General features: G+C 39.9%; 1 protein-coding gene across 1 annotated transcript in view; it reads left to right on the top strand.

Annotated features, from left to right (window-relative positions):
* The first annotated feature begins 470 nt into the window (after positions 1-470).
* Positions 471-18,116, top strand: part of nej (CREB binding protein nejire) — a 48,382-nt gene continuing 30,736 nt past the window's right edge. The window contains exons 1-2 of the mRNA XM_080286828.1: positions 471-730; positions 15,730-16,562. Of these exons, the coding sequence (XP_080142954.1) occupies positions 652-730; positions 15,730-16,562 (912 nt within the window). The 5' untranslated portion in view covers positions 471-651. The remainder of the gene's footprint in view (positions 731-15,729; positions 16,563-18,116) is intronic.

Genomic DNA, 18,116 nt, shown 5'->3' with positions numbered 1-18,116 from the left:
TGCTGAGGATGGATACTCGGCAGGCCGCAGTCAGCTTTACAACTATTAAGACTCGGATCCGCTCGGGTAATATGACGTCAGGCTCGGGTCCTGAACCTCAGCCAACGAGAGTGGAGAGTTGCAGCACGTGACTCAAACTGGCCAATGGGACGGCCGGACTCGCGCAGGCACACTCGCTCCCAAACTCTGACAAGCGTAGAAAAAGTTTTCACTGTGAGCCGCCATTTTGGTTTGACTAGTACTCGGCGCAAAATATTTTTGCGACCGAATAATGCAATTTTGTGTGAACATGGACGGCTAATTTTATGGCCGCAATGTAGCAGGATGTGTGATCTGTACATATAGCTATAGAAAATGTGATTATAATAGAGGATTTTTGTGTGCAAGGTGAGTGAAGTGTCGAGGCTGCGGTCAGTGAAGCTGCAGAGCTCAGTTGTGAAATCCCACCAAGGAGATGTCTGCCTCGCAAAGTTACAATTTTTCCGGCGATCCGTGGCGGATGCCTACTTAAAGTGGATTAATAGATATAGTGAATTGTAATGATGCAATATGAGTGGCGCGGGGACGCTCTTAGGCCAGGATTGAGTGTAAAAGTGGAGTGTAGTAGACGCATCGGTTTGTGTTGAGAAGCGTGTTGTAAACAAGGACGCCATGGCGGAGCAGCAGCTGGGCACCGAGCCGCCCAACAAGCGACCCAAGCTGGACTCCTTTCCGGCATCGGACCCCACCGGTGAGTTATTCACGGCCATCCTCGGGGCCAAAACTAACTTTTAAGGGCAGTAGAGTATGATATTGGCCAGGCAGTGAGGAATGATTGCGGGGTCACCTGAGTGGTGTAGTACAGATCGTACCTGGCCGAGATACGGGGTGGGAGGTCGTGGGTTCACACACCACTCTCACCCCGCCTCCTCAGCCTAATTTCCCCCATAATATCCACCATTAAGACCATTTCTCCCAATTTTATGCCACTCTAGCCGCCTACATGGCTTGAGAAATGTCAAAAAAGTTGAGTGAAGATTGTGATGGTGGTGTGACTGCATGACACTACTTCAGGATAAGATTTTCAGTGGGAAAAGAAGTGATAGTGAATGTGTAAGTCTGGGTTATTTCGCCAGATTATGATTAATTGATATCCTGTGCATAATAAGAATAGCACAAATGTCACTTAGAGTGGCTTGCAGAGAGTTTCATGTTATTGTTATGACATGAGTTGCCTGCAGCTGATGTGAAGTTCTGCTGAGTTTGACATTAAGTACTAGCTTAGCTTATCTTTTGACAGTTGTGTTCATGTATAGTTAAGAAAAAGTGCTTGGTACAGAGTATTCTTTAAAGAAAACTAAGAATTTCTGGCCTTTAAAGGTGATTTAGCTAGTTTTATGTGGACTTAGAAATGACTGTGTGGACATTCAGTTTGTAGGAAGTTGTCATAATCAGATAAGTTTTAGATGGTCAAAATGTGTATGCAGTTTGATTCAGGTAAATGTAGGGTAGTTATTTACTAGTGACTGACTGTCAAAAGGTGGTGATATTTTTGGACTTATGTTTCTTCATCATGCCAAGGAGAGAAAGTACCTCAGTGATAAACAGCTTAACTTTCATTGAAAATATAAGATATATTTCCTATGATGGTACATGTGTATCAATATTTGCATGTTTTGGTACAGTAATTGGTGTCTTGTCATGCATTTTAAAACTCCCTGATATCATCGTAAAATTTTGATGTTAATACTTTCCGAAGCTTAGTTCCTCTAGTATTCCCAGTTTTATGAAATTATTCAGAACATCATTGCCCCTCTGGGCTAGATTTGCTAGAATTTTTTTTTTATTTTAGACTAGGAACTGTACTTCTCAAAACAAAACTTGTCACCAAACATAACCCATCCTAACCTAACTGAATACCGTATGCCTCACAGGGACAGTGTTCTGAATAATTACCCAGAACTCTATTATATAATTCAGAGTTTTACAGTTTGTAGTGATCAAGATGATTGAAATTGCCTTCTCTACTTATATTTTCTTGAAGACATTGACACACTGGACTGTATAATTGAACTGTTATTGGACATTGCCTTGGCAGCATTATTCTGGTCTTTTATACAGTTTACAGATTTCTCTTGAGGAATTTTAGTTATAAATTGAACCACTTATAAAGACATTGACAGAAAAGAAGTGCTATGTTAATCGCTAGATTGTTGGAGTGCTGGCAGTCATATACCGGTACCATGCTCATATGATGGTACAGTATTGCATGTTCCCACTGCATGTTTGTTACAGACAAAAATTGCCTTCTTTGAATAGCCTATACTTTCAGAAACATAATCAGAATTACTGCACAAACTTATAGGATTGACTGACATGTAGAGAACATGACAACACTTTATGTAGAATTGCATTGCATGTGTGTGCTGTCAGCCAGATTTTTAACAGGTGAGACTTGGATTACTTTGCATTCAAATCCAGTTTTGTTACAGTAGTTGTCAGTAAGAACATGTGTTTGTTTCTCTTAACATGTGCATGTCTGCATGTATAAATATGGCATCATTTGTGATTATGTAGTTAGTAATGTAATTAAATGAGACTGATATGTTGTGAGTGGTAACAGACCTTGTAGCAGCCCAGTTAAATTGAACTAATCATACTCTCTCCAAGTGTGATTGCTGAACCAGACATGGAGTAATAAACCTTAAGTGTACTATACATGTTCAGCTCATAGACCTAAGAGGACTAAGTTGAGTTTGACAGTCACAAAAAGTTGTGATTATTCTTTGCAAAAACAGAAGAACATGCTTACTGATAGCCTACGTGACCTGTCTCAAACTGACCTGACCTAGCCCAGTCCAGTCCAGCCTAACTTAACCCAACCCAACTCAACCCATACATACCTCAGTCAGAGTTTGTAAGCTGGTGATAGGTTAGATTGTTACAGTTTTCAGGTTTGGTTTGGTATACTTTTTTTTTTTTTTTTTTTTTTTTTAATAACCATGTCTATAAGAATTTGTGGGACAGATTTGCATAATGGGAATGTGTGGTGTATGTTTTAGTTTTAACAATTTTGGTTGGGGAATGGTTGGTTTTCATACTAATTTAAAAATCCAAGCACTCCATTTTTTATTTATTTATTTATTTATTTATTTTTTATATAAAGCAAAGCCTTCCCTTGATAGCCCACTCCATCAGACTTAGCAGCACTGGTCTGTCACATACACCTTCATATGTCACCATTTCTGTACTGATAACCATCCAATTTGAGTACATGCCAGGGCTGTTTCATTGACCTCATGCAATTGTTTTGATGTAATGATTGCTGTGGTAGCTAGTAATAGTTTCACCTACGGTACATACGGTATGTGAACAGGTAAATTTTTTGGTACAGTACAGGAAGTCCTTGTTATGTCAGCATTTTTAACTTCTTTTTTGCTGTTAGCTCTTCATTTCATTACAGAAATAGTGCCACTTAAGTTTCATTAATACACATACAGCTGATTTGCTGGTTTCCTCAAATTACGCCACCAGATGTGGGCTATAGAAAGAAGTGATGTTTTGGAACACATCCTAAACAAATAACGAGGACCGTGTGTATTTTGTAGTATATATAATTCTAATGGTTTTTGAAGATGGGGAAGTGTACATTTTGGATTATTCTTAACACTAGTAAGAATTGGGAAGTTAACACTTAGCCAAAATACAGTAGCCTAGATAATAGGCCTACTGTATGATGGGATGAGTTCATTTTTTTTTTTTTTTTTAAATGCAGTTTTAAATTAAACTAACATTTCATCATATTTTTGTTACTGTTTGGTTACATTCAGGTTAGGGACTTAACAAACTGGAAGTGTTAAATGTTAGCCTTCATAAACCCTGTGACAACAGTACTGTACATCTCCGCAAGACAGAAAGTCATAACTGGCAAGAAGAAAATGGAAGAATACATTATTGGACTGAAGAGATTAAGTGTGTTGTTTTTGATTGATCTAGTGGGTTGTTATTGTCAAATAAAATTCAGGAACCCTGATACTGCATTGGTACCCAGTGAGAAAATGTGTGAAGTTATGGCATTAAGTGGGATGACTTTGGACAAATGCAGCCTATGGTATTGTAATCCAGTGGCTCTTCATTTTAGTGCTTTTTTTAATCCCCCCCAAATGGAAAAACTGACAACCAAAAATTTCTCAGAAATGGAAGAATTCTAAGTAAGGGGAACTTTCTGTAGGAAATTCTAGCATGTGAATATACCGGTATCATAATGCTGTATAGTTGTCATGAATGTTCCCTTTGTTATTTTGCAGAACACTAGCTATGCAAATATTTACTTGCCAAGAAAACTTGCTGTGCTTTAGGTTTTTTTTTTTTTTTTCCAGAAATTGTGTTTTACCAGTATTTCATACTCATTTCATTACATTTGGGTGTGCAGTGGAACTCTATCAACCGAGTGCTGTTTCTAATACTGGTATCAGTAGGCCTTGCAGTGATTGTAGTGCCCATTGTAGTGTTTTCTGTATTGAATGTTTAAGTTGATGGAAGTTGAGTACGGTAATAATTAAATTTGGATAAAAGGATGGAGTGTCACTCTTGCGACAGTCAAAATGTTGGTCTTTTGTCTTAGAATTGTTATGTTGCCATAACTACTGTTACAGTATTGGTATCACATTCATCCCATGTCTTAGCTAGTGGAAATTAAGTGCATGGTGATGATGATCGTGATGATTTAAATACTTGTTGTATACAGTACTGACTGTACAGTACTGGTTATCAGTATTTTTAGTTTTGATCATATATAATCAGCATGTGAGATCAGAGAGAGGAAAATGTACTGCAGGGGGGTAGGGGGGATGAGTCTTACAGCTACTGTACCGTACCTAATGTTTTTCGTACTTTACAGTGGAGTGGATAGGATCCAGAAATTGGAAGAGGAAAGCAGTACTGTATAGCTAAATAGAACTGTTATGAGTGCCTAGCAAAATTGTCCTTACATGCACTCATCAGTTAAGCCTCTTAGAGCCTATTTGCAGCTGTATCTCATTTCACAGGCATGTTTATTATGGGTTGCAGCTATTTTCATGTATGTCTCCCTCCATACTTTAACCATTTGTTTACAATTTGTACTGATTTTTTTTTTTTTTGTCTACTTTTTCACATGTTCACTTGAGACACAGATATAGCGACTGTATATCATATATCCTAGTCCACTGCACCTCTAGCTCACTCGCTTACCCATATACTGTATGGCAGGGTTCAGTAACCTTTAATGGACAGGGGGCTGGAACTGCTGTGTAACTCAGCTGATAGGCCATATGTTTTGAACAACAGTAGTTAAAGACTATCCCCTCCTCCAATAACAAGAATGATAATAGTAATAATAATAATACGAGTACAGTTTAACATTAATTCAAAGTACCGTTATATGCATGATATCATTTGTCACCCAGGGCAGATTATTGCATTGGACAACAATTTTTGCATACCAGTATGTGGCAGCGCTGGGTGCAGCACACCATAGCCTTCTACTCTGAGCTCAAGTCTGTTTGAATACACACTTTTTCGAACAAACCAACTTTAACTAGTGTTTGCCATTGTGATGAACAGCCATTAAGACATACTGTTTTTTCACTTACCGAGTAATTGAAAAATGGGAATATTTTTGTATATGAGACCTCGTGGCAAGCCGGTCAGATTAGGTTTATGGGCCGGATCAGGCCTGTGGGCTGTAGGTTGCTGACCCCTGCTGTATGGTATACTGTATTCTGTTTTTACTGGGTAGCTGTCCATTCTTTTTTGTGTGATCATCCAAGCATGCTTTTTTTTACCCTTGGATCATAAGAGCTACATATGTTGTCTTTTCCTGTTACTGCATCAAGGTACTGGTAAGTTGCCTTTTTAAATACTGTTTTCCACCAACTACTCTCCATTCACTAGTGCATCATGTTGACCCCCATTTCTTCCAGATACCCATCACATTTTTCTTCCCGACATCAGTATCCAAATTTCACCACTCACAAATATGGACAAAATTCTTGACCATTCACTAGTAGCAAGCTGTTATAGATCTAATTAGTTTGTCAACAGTATCACTTTCATATCAGTTACCATACTTCTTTTGGTCTTTTTCATGTCATGTATAATACTGTATGGCACACAATGTATATAGCTACAGTAGATGCTCGATTTAATGAGCTGATTCAGTCAACCCCCATTCCTTTACCGTTATCCCTAATTTCCACGAAATCGAGTTCCATAACCAAGGCTCATTGTAAAGGAAAGTTTCCCGGTATTTGGAGCTATTTTCTTCTAAGTCCTTGAAGGCAACCCAAACCTAGCAAACTAGGTAACTCTCAATGCTACACACAGCAATCTGAACCCATAATAAATACCCACAGAAATTCTTTATTGTGTATGGAATTTCCTTAATGGAATTATGCTCAATTTAACTAAAATTGTCCATTAAATAAGGCAGAAATACCGGAGAAAGATAATTCTGTTATCTCGGGCTTTCGCTTAATCAGTGTTCGTTAAATCGAGCATCTAGCTACTGTACTTTTGCTCTTGAACGTGACATCTCAAAGGCTGTTGACTGTGTCTGTCAAATTTTACATTCCAAACTGCCCTGTCTGTGCCTTCATCTCTAGTTTCCTTTCTTGTTCTTTGGCTTCTGTTGTAGAAATCCCTTTTCCTAAGCTAACTATTGGGTGTTCCACAGGGCCTGGCCTTTCATGAACTCAGATTGTCCGTAAGATGTGCTGTTACTCCATTCTGCTTCACTTTTCCACCCCTCACAGTGTCCAATGAATGAGTTAATTCTGCAATCACAGAAAGAGGGTGTGGCATGCCTGACTTCATACTTGTTTGTAATTTCTGATTGGGGTAAAAGAAACTTGTCATTTTTAATGCATCAAAAACACATTTCCTCCATATTTCAGCCCCCAGAATTCTCCACAGGGACAGCCCTTAATTTTCAACTGTATGAATACAACCCCATTCATTACCCATCATCATTCTTGGAATTTCTCTCTTGGGACCCTTCTCTTTTCTCAGACGGGTGTGCTGAACTGATTCGTACTTTTTTTTTTTTTTTTTTTTTCAAGCTGTGCACAATGTCAGCTTTGTGTAAGGGCTTTATTTATCCCAGTGTGGAGTTCAGTTTTTCCTGTTGGAGGGGGATGGGCTGACCGCATAGCCTACATCTCTTAACGGGATGGGGTCAAGAGCTTTTTGTCTTCACCCTGGTCATCATACTGAATGCCATGAACCTATGTTCACTGCAGTGTTGTTTCCTTCTCCTTCTGCCATCACTACTGGTATTTCATCAATCACTGCTCCTGTGAATTGTCTACTTGCATCTGTCCCTCATTATGGTGGGCATGCAGTACCTATCCAGCAGTGTAGTCTCACTCCTTTTCTGCCTAACTATCTGATACAAGAGGCAACCAATATCCTTAGTCCTTGTATACCATGTGCAGCTGGACAGCTCTTGAACTATCTACCTCAGTCTGTAATGTATATTCCTTTGCTTATGTCCTTCAATCTTTTAAATGCAGTGTGTCATTGTATCTTCAAGTGAACGGATCTTGATATTGGCTCACTTTTGTTAAATTTTTCCTGGGAAAGGATGACATTTTGCAGGCTTCCAGCTTTTGATTTTCAGTTCTTTGCACTAAAATTACAAGTGTACTGTAATGAAGAACCATATCCTTGTTTCACTCATACGCTGTTTCTGAACTACCGTACTGTACTGACACGGGTCGTCCAATTATCCTTTCATTATAACTTCATCAGGTTTCCTTCCACACAAGTACTGTACATACATTAGACCTTCCGTAATCCTTCCCTGTTTGCCTTGTATGCTTTTTCAAAATCACCAATGCCTTACTGGCATCATTGCAGTTCTTATATTCTTTCTCCATTATTTTTCCTTGCAACAAATATCTCATAAACACGTCACCCATTGTTCTTCATTTACTAGTTTTTTTTTTTTTTTTTTTTTTTTTTTTTTTTTTTCATATGCCTTTTACTAGTTTGTACTAGTCAACTTATTTTATGATTCTTGCCCTCATTTCATTCTCCCATACTTCTGGCTAAAGTACTGGTAGAGTTCATTCATCCAGTCTTTCCAGCATTTTCCCATAGACAGTTCTTGGCACTCCTGCATTGCATTCTATCATTACAATGTACAAGTATATACTGTACCTTAAAAACACCACATCCTTTAGCTGGTGTATTTCCCTTAAACAGTTTATGGCAGTCTCACTGGATTTTAAAGTTGTATGTTATGAGTACCTGCTGCACTCCAAATCTTCTTTTAGCTTTTTACAGCTCTCCAACACTTCTGCCAGTGTCACGTTATTGGGCAGCACATTCCGGATCCTTCTTTGTGCACCACCATGCCAAATCACGCCACCTCAGAAGTTTTCCCATCTACCCTTAGTTCTCTTACGGTTTCATCATTTATATTTTCCTGCTTGTGTTCCACTTTAAGTTACCACACTTCGACACTTCCTAAAGTGTCAGAATTTACAGTCAGTTTTCCTCCTGAAGTGTTAGAATTCACAGTCAGTTTTCCTCCAGACATCATTTTAGTTCTCTCTCATGATGTAACTTTCTCAGTATTAGGCTACCCTCTTAATCCACCTCAACTCCTTTTCTTGCCCCAGCTACTTCTGTCTTCCTCTGCCTTTTCTACCTCCATAGCCTATCATGCTTTCTTCTCACTTAGCCTATGCAAGTACTGTACTTTGCAATGCAACATTATTGTATTCCTAGCACATCTAATCATGCTTGCTTTCCATGCATTCCATATGCTGTATATATATACAGGTATATATATAGGTCTATATATAAAACAGCTGCTCCTAAGAGCCCCCCCCCCCCTCCTTTTTTTTTTTAGCCACTGCTTTGTCGGAATTTATAATATCTACTGGAAATGCAAATTATGTACCATACAGTGTATTGAAGATGGCCGTTTTGGGAGGGCAGCACTTAGCTTTTAGGGAGAGGGGATAATGTTGTGAAGAAGTCTGTAAGTAAGGTAGCAACCAGCAATCACTCCCCAGTTTGTAGCTGTGATTCAATGTACCATACTGTATTAGTGTTTCTTGTGGTCCTGTTGAACCAATTTTGATCGGTTCAGGACTTTGTAGGTTCAAGCAGATCATGCATGGGGCAGATCAGACCCATATATGATCCAAACTCTCCATTCAAGTCATTTTGTCCCTTGTCACTATTTTTTTTTTTTTTTTTTTTTTTTTTTTATGTACGGTACATCCAGTCTTCTCATCAGTTTAAACCCATGCTGGCTGCTGCAGGTCAGTTTAGGGCCAGTCAGCTACTTTAGGTTAGGTATGGTCATATTCAGTCCAATTTAGGGCCAGCGTAGCAGGGGACCAGCAGTTTGGAAATTTATCTAAATATAAACGTTTGTGCTTTGAATGAGAAGTTGAGTCTAAGCTGACCACTGGGCAATTTTTTGATGTTCTGACTTTGGAATGTGGTTTATCCTTTAGTGCCAGACCTTGTGGGGTCTTTATCTTTTTCCTGAGATTGATAGAACAAGATGGGAGGCAGGTAGGCAACAGAGGGGTACCAAGAGAAATTTACTGTTAAGGATTGAAAAAAGACAGTACATAGTTATAGCCTATAGAATGAACAGAAATCTAAGGATTTGTAAAGATACACACATACATAGGGGTTCATGTTAAACTCATTCCATTCCATATTTTCCTCTAGATCCTTATACCAGTACCCCCCCAAGAAATTATTTATCCATTCCTCCTCCTCCTCCTCCTACTTTAATAACCACTGTTTTAGACTGTGCCAGGTACAATACTACATTTAGGTCAGATAATTTCCACTTAGATAAGTTCATGTGCAAGGAGATCTGTTCATATTGTTAGGTTCATTTACAATACATGTGTTCAGTTCAGTCATGTTAGATCCATCATTCACACCAGTCTGTATCCATTGTAGACTTAGGTTATTTCAGTTATGTAGAGACTCGAGGCAGTTCCAATCCAGTTCAGGTCAGGTAACAGCTTTTTTCATTACTGTGAAGAGTAGGGCCAAACAGGCTTAACTTTCCTGTACTGTATCTGTGTGAATAATTGCTTTTTTCCAGTCACTAAGGCAATCAGTCTCTGTGAAGCCATGTGCGAATGGGGGGAGGGGGGAATGGATGAGTGGAAGAAAATGGAGGCCTGGGCAGGAGGGGCTTAGTTGGTGGTGGGCAGTGAGAGATGATGGTGTGGGTTATTCGGTACATTCCCTTTGAAGATGACATTATTGGTTGATTGGTAAAGCTAAGTCAGAGATATTTTCCCACAACATTTAAGGGGGTGCAACACTGAAAAAGAATGAATGGACGTTGTACAGTGATTGGCAGAGGTCTCTTCCAGAAAACCAAAGGGAGTAGAGAAGCAGAAGTGGGTGGGTTGTGCTGGATATGCAGAGGTGGTTGTAGGGTAGGGTGAGATGGGTGGTGTAGGTTGGTTGGTAAGCTCTAGGTAAGTACAAATTTTGCTTTAAAATTTAATGTAGAAATGAGAAAAGATGATGGAGTGGGTAGAGAGGGATAGGTAGGATATTGGTAAGGGTTAGCTGTCAAACTTTGCTTATGTGGAAAAAATGAGTTATTGGAGAGGAGCATGTGGAGTCACATGGAGAGAGAGACTGACAAATGAGGAAGTGAAGGAGTGTTGTGATGTGGATGTGATAAGAAGCATTAGGAGAAACACACTGAGGTGGTTTGGCCATGTGGAGAGGATGGAGAGCGAGAGACTGATGAGGAGAGTGTATGTGAGTAAGGTGGAGGGGGGGAGGGGGGGGAGGCCGAGGATGAGATGTAGGGATGAAGTGGAGAGGTAGCTATATGAGAGGGGGAAGTGTTAGCTGGGAGCAGGGCAGTGTAATGGTGGCAGACAGGGTGACATGGAGAAGCTTTGTTTGTGGCCACCGCTCATGGTATGAAGGCATCTGGGAGTAGATAGATAGCTAGATAGATAATAAACAAAGCAAAGTTTAACACATTTGGCTTGAAAATAAAAATTATTGTTAGATGTTAGCTACCTAGACCAACATAATTTGAGTTATTCTTGGATGGAACTGACATTAATGGATTTCAGTTCCCCTGTGTGAACCATTTTCAGAAGAAGTGGAGTGGAATTGCTCTTAGGTACAAAATACCATATAAACTTGGCTGAAACAATTTAAAATTTCCAGAGTGCATAAAACGTTGATGGTAAGGGTTCTGAATAACTGTGAATGAATTAAAACTGGCCTGAATGAATACGGTATACATTAAGTGAACTGACAGTGACCTGAATGAATTTATGTACTGGAAAATAAACCGAGTGCTGTACTGTTGTTATCAATTTGGCCACTGTATTGTATTCATCATTTTATGTAACCACTGCATAATGATTTTTTTGCAGTACCGGTACCCTGCGCAGTACTGTATTTGCGTGTATCAGTATACCAAAAATAATGAAATTGAGTGGTTCAGAGTCTTTAGCCTATAGAACAAGTGCAGTGTGTGAGGTTTCATAAAGAAGTCATGTTAATATTGTTAAAATTTCATGTGTGCTAAAAAAAAATAAAGTGGGCTAAATAAACCATTTTTTAATATTTTATTAAAAAGATTTTTTTTTTATCTGTCTATATTACCAGATGCCATAATACCATATGGGGTGGCCATTTGACTTTGTGTTAGTTGTTGTACATGGAGGGGCACTAACCATCTTCCAGCCCATTTTTTGACACATATGGTTCTGTAGGATGCTCCCGTGTATGATTGCTTCTAATTTAGTGTCCACGTAGGCTGACTGTAGACATTATATTTGTTAACTTAGGCATCTCCAAATGTTAGGTTATAGTTTTGTAGAGTAAATCTTGTCACCATAAAATGTCGGTAATGAGTATTGATTTATAACTCCTCTCACTGGGCATTGTGGAGTGTTCTGCTTTGTATATTCCATCTGTTTTTGTGTCCTACCTGCCCTATTAACTACTGTAGTTGGAAATTCGGTTAGGATGGTAACATTTTCTAACATATTATTTACTGGGTGTATATTTGGTACTAAGCCTATGGCCACCCTGCCCCACAATTAGACCTTCTTTCTTTACATCCATCTCTCTCTCTCTCTCTCTCTCTCTCTCTGTCTCACTCACCGCCCCCCAAGTTAGAGTAAAAAGAGTAGCTATAGTTATACAAAGTTTACCCAACCTGACCTGCTTCACCATCTCTTTGTGTCCCGTCAACTCCTGTCTACTCTCACTGCTGATTTAATGGCTCCTCTATAACTTAAACCTTACTGGCCAGCTTACTAATCGGCCCACCACCCAGCACAGTCCCAGCTGAACCTTTAACTCTGTGTCCATCCTACCCAATTTTTGTTCTGAAATGGTGATTATGATTTAAAATTACTTGTTCAGCTACCAGTCGACACACAAAACCCACTTTCATTGTACAGGTGTGTGTGTATATATATATATATATATATATATATATGTACACGGTAGCAACTACTCTTGCCCATTCCCACCTCCATCCTTGCCAGGCCTACCCACATCCCTCCACCCTCCCCATCCAAATCAGAAAACCCTGAATCATTAGTTCTTAAAAAATTGATGAGGTGTATTGATATAGCCTAGCAGTTTTTTACATAGCTACTTCCTCCTAGACATGACCCCACATGATCTGTCTTTTCCTTATTCAGTCTGTTGGCCTTGAACAATTTTGGTAGACCCAAATTGTCATATCTTGAAAACATAGTACTGTACTGATAAGACATAGTTTTTGACGCATGGGTTCTTGGACCTGACCTGAATTAGTTTGATGGCTCTAAAGTGACCTTGGGCCTATTTTGACTGTCTGTGAATGTGGCAGAAGATAAACTACAGCGATCAAAATGTATCTAGGATTTTTATATATATATATATATATATATATATACAATTGACTTGGGAGTAGGGACTTGGGAATAGGCCCTGAAGCCTTTGCCCAGGGTCGGACACAAAAAAAAAAAACGAACAGAGAAAGGAAAAACATTTTTAAAAATCCATGCACCAGATTGCAGGTGTTCTCCATTCATAAAACATCTGTAACAGTTGAACATAAACTGCTGTAGGTTGAAGATTGGGGGGAAACTGTTCTGGGGAAGTGAGTTCCAAAGAGATGCAGTTTGGAGAATAAATGGTATAGAATTAATCTGGTTGAACCAGAAGTTGCTAGAATAATGGTAAATAGACCTGAATGTATATGATTAAACACAGCTTGACTTGATGTGGTCTGCATGGATTGGAAATAAATATGTATGTGATTGGTCTTAGTTTGTGGTGATTGGATTATAATGTTCCTTAAGTAGACCAGAATACACCTGATCGGGCCAGAGTTAGTATGAAGGACTTTGAATGGAACTGGTCTTACTTTCTGTGTTAGAATTTTTATCCTCAGTACCTGAGCTACAGTTACTTCCACAAAATTGTCTCCTGTTTCACATCTGTATTATTATTATTTTTTTTTTTAATAGTGCCTCTCGCTTTCCTAATAAGTACTTTACCATACGCCTTCCCTGATTTTGTTTGACAGACTGATCCCAAGATGATTTTATACTCTTCCTTGTACCCATCTGTTTCCTCATTTTTTTTTTTTCATCTTCCCGGATATGCACAGCAAACTGATCCCTGTAGCCTATGAGATTTACACTTCCTTGCTACTCTTCTTATTGTACAGAGAAACTGCTAGGGTACTGTTGTTCTTCCTTCCAGTAGCGACTTTTCCTGTATCCCACACAACGACTTATGCACCGTACCGTACCGTACATTTATTATGCACATGACTTCCTCCCCACTATATTCAACATATCCCCACACACTCTGTCCTTTCTTGCTTCTTTTGTGGTATTTTCTCTATCCCATTAAGTGCTGCTCTGATTTATTCTCTGTTAGTTTGTCCCAGCACTAGTTGCTTACTGTCACTTTTTTCCCTGTCTCAGAAGTGGTATAAGACTTCATAGTTGTGACTGCAAAATTGCTGAATGATCTGAGTCTCATCTGCACTATCATCCTCTTGCACATAACCTTCAGCAACCTCCACTTTTCTCTCCTCTCCCTCCACCCCTCTCTCTAAAGTGAGAGAATCAACAAAATTGTGAGTGTGATAGAGTTCTGGTAAGGTACAGTATTCTCAAGAAGAAAATTAATGTGATTGCAGGTCAGAGGTACATAATGGTGGTTGAAGAAAGACGTCAGTTTATATTGGTTTGTAGTACCAGTACCAGTAGCTATGAGAGAGAGCACAGTTGATGTTTCAGGAGGATAGTAGTTATAAATATTTGAGAACTGTTTTGTGCAAATATATCAGAGCAGAGTGTAAAATTAAAGAAATACGGTAGCTAACATTTGAAGAGTGAAAATAATTCAAGAACTGAATTTGTTTTGAGGAGTAGAATGATTAGAGGTGCAGAATTTGCAAGAACGTGTACTACAGTACACCAGCTTAATATGGACTGGCTAACCACTCTTGATTACACCTGCCTTGCGTCTGTTTGGTCAATACTGCGCTGTGCAGGTGAGTGAAAAATTACTCGGCCAAGTAGACACTTGGGTGAGTGAAAAATTACTCAGCCAAGTAGACACTTGGGTGAGTGAAAAATTACTCGGCCAAGTAGACGCTTGATCAGATGATTGGAGTCCATCCCAAAACAAATTGGAGTCCATCCCAAAACAATCAAAATGGCAGAGGCTTGTCTCTTGGCTGCTCGGCATACTCTGAGAAAATAATTGAAGATCCATTATTAGATGTACTGGGTGCTTCTCCAGACAGAAATGCAGCGATGGAAAGAAAATAGGATGACCATGATCAAGAAGTTTGGCCGGGGTTGAAAGTACATGGAAGAAATTTGTCCCAACATGTGGTCACTTCATATATTTACATCACATTATTTACAGCTATATTCAGTGGTAATGGTTAGTTACATTTACCACAATGACTTTGGTAAAGTTTTGCCTCTGTATAGGCAAGAAAAAGCTCATGAATGGCACACTTGAAGTACAGTATGTGATTGAAGTTTTTCTTTGTTTACAAACATGGGAGCATTGCGACTGATCCACCTCTAACTTTTGCCATCTTCACTCAGTGAACAGAAAACCATAACGCTCACTGCTGTCCTGCTTACTGGCAGAGCACTGACTGGCACTTGTTGGTTCTTGGCCAGGTAGACACAGCATAATACTGTTCCTTTGTACTGAATACTGTACTGTATTAGTAATCATGCACGTATTTGACAAAAATTAACAGACATAAGTAGATATAGGCATGAAAGCACACACACATGCTGAAGCATTGTAGATGGTGTTTGCATGTACGGTACCGTACTATAGGAGGACTGCTGAACCTTAAGGAACTGACACACCAAGTTATGTATGTACAACGTTGTTGGTAGCTATAGGCCCGTCTGTCAATGTCTTTTGTAGTCATGTATGTAGTATTGGGTTAAGTACTGTATTCTTATTGCTGAACACAATATTGAATGTCACACCATATTCATGGTAATTGGTTGATTGGAAGTAGCTTTGTGTGTATGTGTGTGTGTGTGTTTTTTTTTTAAATGTAAGTTTTGTGGAGAGAACTGTATGGAAAAGGGATGCAGACACTTTATTTACAGCAAAGCAGCTAAGATGTTATATAGTTAATGTAGAATTCATACAGTGTACAAAGCTTCTCATATTGTTTTTTCTTCTCAGATGACTTCGCTACAATGCTGGAGAATGCTCTGCCAGACGACCTCATGTGGTCTGGCGACTCTCAGAGTGGTGGCGGTGGTGGTGGCAGCAGTGGTGGTGGTGGTGGTGGTGTCAATGGTATGATGGAGAACAGTGGTGGGGGAGGGGCCGGCCCTGGGGATCGCCCACAGCAGCTGTCACACCTCATACAGACTAAGACACCTCCACACTCCATGGCGCCAACCAACGCCATGCCCACCGGCCCACATAGCATGCCCACCCAAAACAATATGATTGTGAATGCATTGACCAATTCTAAAAGTCCCCATGGAGGAGGACCAATGCAGTCGCCACAGAACACAAATCTTGGTATGGGTGGTGTCCCAACTTCCAGCCAACCACTAAGCATAAATGACTCTGTAAATAGCTTGAACAATATGCCTAATAGTATAGCAAACTCTCTGGCAGCCAGTGTAGCAGGAACAATGTCCATGTCCATGGCGTCAAGTGGTGCAGTCTCTTCCATGAGCATGGTGAACACAAACACCTCCATGGGACACAACAGTATGGCAAACAGTGTGGGTATGGCTGGAAGTATGACCAATATGAGCACTATGAACACAATGAACTCGATGAACAAGTCACAAGGAGTGGTAACGACTATGAACATGAGTGGCCCCATGGCAGCCCAGATGAACGAAGGGATGCCCAACGGTCCATTACCCGGCCTGAACAGACCAATGGTGCCACCTAACCTACGAGGACCCTCACCCCAACCCATGAATGCCGGGCCTCAGGGTATGGCACCTCGCCACCCTGGATTGGGACCCGGCCAGCTCGGACCAAGATTACAAGTAAGTTAATTGTCTCTTGAATTACGTCTTAGTACCGTACAGTTTTCTTTATGGCACCCCATTCTTAACATGATGTTTGTTGGGTTGGCTGTGTTTCATTGACAGTGTGGAAGCACATCTGCAGAGGAGAAAAAATAGTTTGCAGAAGGTTATGCCTGTGAAGTGGAGGTAGGACTCGAGTGCATGAATAATAAGTGAATGAACGCGTGGCCCATTTCACTGGGCATTGTTTGATTACCATAGTTCTGCATTATCATACTTTATCATGCCTTAATTTCTGGACCATATTTTACCTCATTCTTAGTTGGGGAAATGAGGTTGAGATGATGATGATGATGATCGATGGTCTTTGCTTGTTGCTGTTTTGAGTCCCGTCATATGCAGCTGATGACCTTAGCGGTTGATACAGCAGCTTATTCTCAGTAAGTAAATAATATTGTCTACATTTTGTCATCATGAATTATTCAAATGGGTGAATTTTATTCAAATATGGAATGCTGTTAATAAGAAAGCACAGGTCAACAGTTTTGGCCTGACCTGGACCTTCCTTAGGTCATGCAGAAACTTTTTTCTCATTAAACTGTTTTTGTAGGCTATGTGAGTATAATTCTCCCAGGCTCCAGAAAGTTGCTGTCAAGCTTTATATGAGTTTTTCTTTCATATTAAGTAAAGAATCTGCCTTGAAGGTTAGTATTCTAGTCAGGTATGCTTTCACAATTTGTTATTTGTTGTTGTTTTGCTACCCCAGTCTGTCTGAGCAAGTAGACCCATCAACCACAGCAAGCAACCTCCCATGCAGAGCTGCCCAGTGCAGTGAGCCAGTGTTCATATGTGGCTGACAGTGCCTTGCACAGTGTGGCATTGGGATTAATGTGGATGTTTGGTTCCTGGGTGGATGCCACAGCTGCATCTCCACCCAGTTAACATGCACTGTAGTAAGCTTCCCGTCTTTCCATTATTTTGTTTATATGGATACCACCCAGCATAGTGAACTGTTTCCTGAGTTACAGGAAACCATTTGGCCTATCACTCAGTGTAGAGCCACCTGAAATTAAAGGACATGTAATAAACAGTGACAGGATGGATGGGACAAATTATGTTTGTCACAGCCGGTCCGTGTCCGGACGATCCCAGGAAGGTGGAAGACATCAGAAATGTTGACGATGATTTTTAGAATAGGGTTTAGGCACGCTGCAGAACAAGAGCAGCCAACATTAGGGTAGAGGAACAGCGCATCCTGTGCCTTCATCAAGGGCTTTGCAAAGAAGTAAAAAAGGCATGTTTATGTCATCTTGGTTTTAATAGTTAATAGGGACCCAAGGGTAGTAGGATTGCTATACCCTTTTTACTCTGACTTGTCCTAAAATTACTTTTATGTTTAATACTGAGTTGTAACAAGGTAAACCCAAGGATGTGATGCTAGTCATGAAAAAATGCTATGGAAAGGATGTAATGTCTTAGTATTGTCTTATTCTGCTACTGAGCTATTTGAGATAATCTGCAAAAAGACAAAAGTCTAGGCCATGTTATGGTAAAAGGGCTATGGTATATTGA

Source organism: Coenobita brevimanus, chromosome 114 (assembly GCF_032717465.1).
Source record: "Coenobita brevimanus isolate Jiangsu-jjx chromosome 114, ASM3271746v2, whole genome shotgun sequence".
NCBI lineage: Eukaryota > Metazoa > Arthropoda > Malacostraca > Decapoda > Coenobitidae > Coenobita > Coenobita brevimanus.
Note: the sequence above shows the minus strand (reverse complement) of the source record. Positions and strands in the feature narration are given on the sequence as shown.